The following is a 7396-nucleotide window of genomic DNA, read 5'->3' on the forward strand; positions in this document are numbered from 1 at the left end:
TTTTTTGTCACAATCCGTCAAGTACAACAATGAGTTTAACAATTCTTTTTCATCACCTTTTTGTGTTATTTATTAAGAGAATGAACTGATGATTTTTTTTTTGAAGAAAACTTTCATATTTATAATGGAGGATTAACACAAAGGAAAGAATGAAGAGATTCATTGAATGTGAGAACGTGTGAGAAGTAGAGAGTAGGTATTAATGTGAATGTTAATGAAGATGCATGAACCAAGTTAATTTCCGTAACGGCTCCAGATTAAAGAAGTCTATTCGGCTTCCGACTGACATTGATCGGAATCGTTCGTCACCGGTGAAACCGTTGGATTTCTATTGACAGTTGACTGAACGGGAATTGTTGCTCGACGGCCACTTTCCCTAAGTTTCGTATAACGTTTTTTAGAGAAGATGTATTTGGACCGTAGTAAACACATAAAACCCATTAAATTCAAGAATTAATGAAACATTGACTTTTGATTGACCGTGACACGTGTCGTCACCACAGACTCCGAATTAGTGACATGAAATCTGATGTGGATGGCCTAGGAGTGAAAGAAACCCTTCTTTATATATATAGATTAACGTTTCATATTTAATTTAATACACACTTATAGGGAAAATATGGTTACAATGCTCTAACTACAAACTTCAAGTCTCGTATGCAATCCGTACAACTAAGATTAGTGTGTGTGATTTTAATGGTATTCCTACGAGTGAGTGATTGAGGGAACTTAATTTTAAACCAAAAAAAGTTTCACACAATACAAAATTCATATATAAGCAAGTATACGGAACTTAAAATAAAATAAAAATCATTGATTCAGCCCATTGACTTCTAGATCTTGTGAAAAAAGCAAGATGGCTCGTTGAAACTTGAACAAGAAACATGTGTATCTTCTTGTTGATGATAATGCAAGTCACAGGGGAATCATGTTTACAGTGATTTTTTTTTTTTTTTTTGTAACTGTACAGTGATTTTATTGCAGTACGGTACTTAAGCAATTGCCCCAAAAATGTGTCCCTAATTAAACCTGTAGAACTAAGAAGCAAGAGGTGTGTTGTAGTTGTATATAAACAGTAAAAAGTTGAGAAACAACCCAAAAAAAAAAGAGTTTATATTGATAATTCATATATATACACACTCTCACTCAATGAAAAATGTTGAGAAGAAAACCCCCGAGAATATAAATATATATATGGGTGCAAATAAAACCACACTTTCTTTTCATTTTATAACTCTATTTCCTATAAGTTGCAACCAGGCGAACATCTTCTTCTTCAAGTTTCTGCTCCTCAATCTCTATAAGTCTCGCAAACACACCGACCAAAGGGGCAGTATTGTACGTACAAGCCTCGGTTTGAACGTAATTATCCCTCCGGTCAAAAAATTCATCTCGGTCATCAGGTCCTCCGACCAAAGCCCCAACTAAAACACTTGGATTAGGCTCGGACCGTCCGTACCAATAATCATACCCTTGAGTGCATCCAATGAACCCTTTGTAATCTTTATAAGAAGCGATCGATGCACCTCTATGATGAACCCTAGTCGGATATTTTGGACCGTATCCGACTAGGTAACTTGTTTTCATCGGGTTTGATCCTAAAATGTAGTCTATTTGCGACTTGGCAAACACGAGCATCTCATCAGGAGTAACAGTTCCTTCGTGGCATTCGAGATCGGAGTTTGCTTTACGGAGGTGGTCTGAATACACTGTCAGGAGGAAAGATGCGGTGGAAACGTATTGCATGTTGTTCCATTGCCGGACATAGAGTAAACCGGCTGGAGTTCGTTGGACATTTGTGCCGTTGATGTTTTTGTTTAGAATTGAGCATAGGTAATGATCGGCTTTTGACTTGTATTGCTGTAGGACTTTAGAATGTTGCTTGTGTTTGTCTTCTTTTATCAACTGAAAAATGAGGGAGCAAATTAAACGGTTAAGCTAGTTAATGAAAAAGAAACTAAAATTAATTAAAAGATTGTAACATCAACACTTCAACTTTTTTTTTTGTCAACACTCCAACTATTCATGTAATTCTGATAACAGAGAAACGAATACTTTGCCCTAACTTGTGGCTCAAATAAAATCTAGAGAACTGCAAAGATGGTCAACATTTATTTAACAACATGATGAAACACTATAACAAAAATTTTAAAATTAAGGAATTTACTTTAAGTAAAACATACTAAAATTAATTTTAACCTCTAAAGTCTAAATCTTTAGTATGTTTTGTGTGCAATAACACTGGATTTTCTAATTAGCCGCAAACTATTAGTACTTGTGTAGTAGCACAAAACTCGAGTAAACATTGTTGACTATTTACGCATATGCTTTAGCAAGTAGGTTTGGAATCACGTGCCGTATAACAGAACCATTTAAAGACACGTACCCGGTTAGAGGAACAGAAGCACGTGACTTTTAGTTCTGTTTCTGCCTATAACTAACTTTTCTTAAAAGAAATTGTGAATATTTTAAAACTTTTTCAAAATCATTGTGTTGTATACAAAGAGAAAGTATGTGAATAGTTGTGTGGGGGATACCTTACTTTGTGTTATAACGTGGGGAAGTTAAAGCTTGATAATAATCCCTTCACTTAACGCAATAATATGATTCTAATTTAACTTTTATGTTGGACCGTTTATTTGTTTAAATGATGCAATAAAACATTAGTCCTACAAATACTCATCTAATCAAGTTCAAACCCTTTGAACTTGGTTATGAAATATTGCTAGTTCGTAATAACAATAAATCAATGAGTAATAAAATACTAACCATGGAAGCGAGGAGTTGAACACCAGCGAACTTGACGTCCCAGCTGAACTCAGACATGGCCCAAGAAAGGCCACCGAGTTGGTGCGCCATGTCAACCACATAACTCATATAGTGATCATTGTCGGTGGCTCGATAAAGCCATGTGGCACCCCATAAAAGCTCGTCCATGTAACCACTCACCGAGGCATAATAACTTTTTACAACACGTAGACTCTCATCATATTTTCCTCTGTACTTGTCTCCAAACTCAAACAACTACACCAAAACCATAAATGTGTAAATAAAAATGTCGGTTGCAACTGTAACATTTTAAAACATTAAATAAAATTAAAATGTGTTTGTACTTGTTGGGCATGGTGCAAGAGAAGGTGAGAGTAATGTGGATTGGTTGTGCGGAATACGATCGAAGCTGCAGCCATAGCCGCGGCTGTTTCTCCGGCCAGATCTGATCCAGGATTATTCTCGTCGATCTTGAAAGCTCGCCGTGAAGTCGTCATGTCCTCCGGTCTCTGCCAACAGTAGTGGTCAGTGTCACCGTCGCCTACTTCGGCCCATAGAACATTTGGGCTTGTGTGAGCCTTGATGAAGTAATCGGTTCCCCATTTGATGGCTTCAAGCGCGTGAGATAGCTCGCCGGTGGAAGCGAGTGAGTCACCGTACTCTATTACACTCCAAGACAGCATTGTCACCGTGAAAGCCATCGGAAGTCCGAATTTAACATGGTCTCCGGCGTCATGATATCCTCCCACTAAATCCACCTTTATAACCAAGATTAAATTTTGGAATTAAAGTCACATCAGCTATTAGTTCGCTAGAAAAAAAAACTGTAGTAGAAGTATAAAATTTTTTAAATCAACAATATTTCAATACTTACCCTTAAGAAAAAGAGGAAAAATACATTTTGTTTAATTAAACAGTAATTATAATTAAAAACTTAAACGTCACGTCACAGAGTAAATGAACGATAAATCATAATATTAACTAGCTTATTACTATATTAAGTATTAACGTACAATAGTTTTTTTTCTTCTCAAGTCTTTTCAAAACTAATGATAGTAAGGTAAATTAAGTTTGAAATTTAAAAGAAAAGACAACATTTAATGACTTGAGTTTGTAACAGAAGCTAACCCCTTGCTCTAGACCGTCGGTGAGACCGGAGTGATCACGCCACGTCACGCGCTGGTTGTAAGGAAGTCGACCTGATCTTTGAGCTTCGAAGTAGAGTAAGCTCTTAGACAATGCTTCACCATAGTCGAACCCTCCAACCTCTGTCTCTGAAGAAACACCGATCAACGATATGGCGGAGGAGATAGTTATCAGAAGGAGAAAATGCCATCGGCTGTGTCGGTGAATCTCCATTACAGTTATTTTTGTGAATCTCTCTCTCTCTAGAAGCCTCTGTTTGGGAATGAAAGGAGAGAGAGAGAATGCGATGGACTCTCTCACTAGTCTCTCTCTCTCTCTGCTCTTCACAGGGGCTATTTGAAAGCAGTGTGGAGTTGTGGAGGAGAGAGAGATGGCGTGACTCTCTTTTTTTATGGTAACTTTTTATTTGTTAAATATGAAAATTTTCAACATATATGAGATGACACTTTTGCTTTTTCAACATAGTGGTAATGGTCTTTATGTGCGTAATTTATGCAGCTAGTTATTGCTTTCCTTGTGCAAATCTCGACGAATTATTATTGCATATTAACACTTTAACGAACAAAAAGTGCATATGAACACTAGTAACATACTATTTTGTGGTACTTTTTGAAATTCAAAAACATAGACATTCCTAAGACTGTTACTCATTTTCAAAAGTAATTACTTCTATTTCATAATAAATTGTTTTTTGAAGTATTTTGTTTTAAAAGATAAGTTGTTTTATTACATTTATGAATTTTTTTACATTTGTTGGATAATGTATAGTTAGTTATAATTTTCATGATCGACTGAATTGTAGTTAATATATACTCATCTGTTATTAAAAGATTCGTGTTATAGTTTTTTTATACTTATTAAGAAAACATATAAAATTGTATTTTCCAATACATTATTTTTCTTAATTAATTATTTACAATAACTTTTAACCAATGAAATTTTATTAAACACAATTATTTTTTTTTGAAAAGTACAATTTTTCATTAATTTATGTATTGAAAATGTAAAAAATGTACTTTTTTGAAACAAATTTTTTTTCTAAAACATAGATCTTTTAGGAACGGAAGTAGTATATTTTATATTGTATTATATATATATATATATATATATATATATATATATATATATAGTTAATATATGTGATTTTAAGTAAAGGGAGGAAATAGGTTGACAAAAAAAAATGTAAAGGGATGAAATATAATAATTTCTTAATTAGCGATCTTGTAAAAAAAAAAAAAGTAAAGAAGAGGAGTCAGTTGAAGAACGAGAAAGTGTAACAGTTAGAGGCTGTATGGACTCCGTGTCTTCGTTAGATACTTTGCCTAATTGTAATGATTACAGGTCTCCATGAAACGGTCCAATTAATTAGTAGAGTAATTATTACAACTTAATTGGGAATCTGTGATACTTAAGAAAAAAAGAAATTTTGAAAAATCGTACAATTTCGTTTTCAGGTAGAGGATCTTTTCCCGGACTGTGTAGGCCGCTGCTGTGCAAGGGATATCATTCTAAAATTATCCCATTCATATATCATAACGAAAGAATTACGCCACGAGACAGTTTTGAGTTTATTATTATATAGTGAGACAGTTTATGCTACTAGGATACTTTTTTCTAACCAAACATATTTTTAGTTTGAAACTAACTCAATAACTTTGTAATCAACTGTCATACGCTGACTACAGATAATATCTATTTTTTTTGTGGGATTTAACTACAACTATTCATTTATTAATCTAATGATCAAAATTCACCAGAGACAAAGTGGGTCCCTCTATATTTCTTCTTAGTCTTCCTCTTTCCAAATGCTTCATTTTTTCTAAATTAAAATTTGATTCTTCAGATATTTTTTAAAATAAGATTGATATATAATCATTGTCTTCATTACTCAATCTATCTTTTAAGATATGTCAAGTTGTATTTCTGGTGTCGGTGTAACAGTGGTGTATACGACGGCGACGTCAATGATGGAGACTTTAATGTAGATGATGAAGCTCTCCTCCTCCACGATTCCAGCGAGGAGAAGGATCGATAAACTCCTAGTAGTAGCTCTCCTCCTCCATGATTGAAACCGCCATGAAGCTCATATCCACCACAATCAAAGCTCCAAGCCACTGTGAGAGCACTGTATAAGTCTTCTTCTCCCCTCCCCCCTTGCGCTTTGCTCCTACTATGTGACCGCCGGCGAATCACACCGGAGTTCATTCTTGATCAATATATTTTTAGTCGCAATCGTTGAACATGATTGATCCGACTTTCTTCTTACTGCGATTTGGTCCTTTAGCTTTTGATTAATCATGATTTTTGCCCCAAACATTTACAAATACACATATTTTTTTCTCTGATTTTGGCTCAAACATTTTAATCATGATAATTAAATTATGCTATCTTTTTACATTTGTTCACTCAATTCATACACACTTTTTTTTGTTTTATCTTCACAGGAAGAATTCATTAAGGTGGACAATATGTAAGGAAGAAAGGCTGAACGCCCTTCTGTGCATGCGGATATGTAAACCGATGTACAATCAGGTCGCACACACCCTTTTGTACATGTGGATATGTAAAATGATGTACACATATATATCACTAAAACATTGTACATGTTGAAATTTCAAATGAGATTTGTACTTTTACTAGCTATAATCTTCTCATCTCCGCAACAACCAAATTAAAATGAATCACATCTCATCTATATATGATTTGAGTAATATATGACATAATTCAAATGTGTACCGTTGTTTGGCTTTAAGAGGTGATAATTATTCTTATTTGAAGTGTAATTGTAGCAATATGTATACATTTTTACCATGGCATAAAATTACTCATCTTGATCTACAAGTTTCAAGACGTGTACTTCGACTTAGAAGTGAGATAGCAGAAATATGTGTACACATTACCATAATATCACACTACCTAATTGGATAATTTAACCATCATGTACAATGATTCACTTGTATAATTTTACTATCATGTACAATGATTTACTTGTATCACTCTACCTAATTGCAAGTTTCAAAATGTGTACAACCATATATGTCCATGTATACACACAAATTTTACTATCATGTACAAATATTCACTTGTATATTTTTGTCCACGTGTATACCGATGCATAGACACCCACATGTAGGACCAATTTTTGCTTTTGAGCAAGAATAACAAACAACATGTGTATACACTTTGTGACGTGTACACGTGTATAAACTTGAACAAATTAGAAGTTGAGTTATTTTCATTGCAAGGCAGTTTTAAAACAAATGGATATGTTATTTTGTGTACACTTTGTAACGTGTACACATGTACATTGAAAATGAACCAATATATGTTAATAAGTTGTATACATACTAAACAATACCAAAATACATAATAAATAGATCAAGTCAAATTGAAAATGGTGTACATGACACTAGGTGCATACATGATTTTGTGTTTTATTCATATCTAATGATTTTTAGTTTTGATTTTAGTTCATTTAATT

At 33.9% G+C, this 7396-nt stretch overlaps 1 protein-coding gene across 1 annotated transcript; it reads right to left on the bottom strand.

Annotated features, from left to right (window-relative positions):
- Nucleotides 1-1097: 1097 nt before the first annotated feature.
- LOC106336854 (endoglucanase 11) lies at nt 1098-4278 on the bottom strand. The gene is made up of 4 exons (XM_013775810.1): nt 3898-4278; nt 3114-3527; nt 2770-3024; nt 1098-1905 (listed from the first exon to the last, which is right to left on the bottom strand). The coding sequence occupies exons 1-4, from the start codon at nt 4126-4128 to the stop codon at nt 1237-1239; spliced, it is 1569 nt and encodes a 522-aa protein (XP_013631264.1). The 5' UTR covers nt 4129-4278; the 3' UTR covers nt 1098-1236.
- Between the last annotated feature and the right edge of the window lie 3118 nt (nt 4279-7396).

This window comes from Brassica oleracea, chromosome C4, assembly GCF_000695525.1.
Source record: "Brassica oleracea var. oleracea cultivar TO1000 chromosome C4, BOL, whole genome shotgun sequence".
NCBI classification, from domain to species: Eukaryota; Viridiplantae; Streptophyta; class Magnoliopsida; order Brassicales; family Brassicaceae; genus Brassica; species Brassica oleracea.

Bases quoted from the DNA above. Each gene is read 5' to 3' on its own strand.
- LOC106336854 (XM_013775810.1), bottom strand. From the start codon at position 4,128: ATGGAGATTCACCGACACAGCCGATGGCATTTTCTCCTTCTGATAACT. The intron at 3,528-3,897 runs GTTAGCTTCTGT...TTGGTTATAAAG, and splicing joins CCGACGGTCTAGAGCAAGGG to GTGGATTTAGTGGGAGGATA. The intron at 3,025-3,113 runs GTACAAACACAT...GTTTTGGTGTAG, and splicing joins TCTTGCACCATGCCCAACAA to TTGTTTGAGTTTGGAGACAA.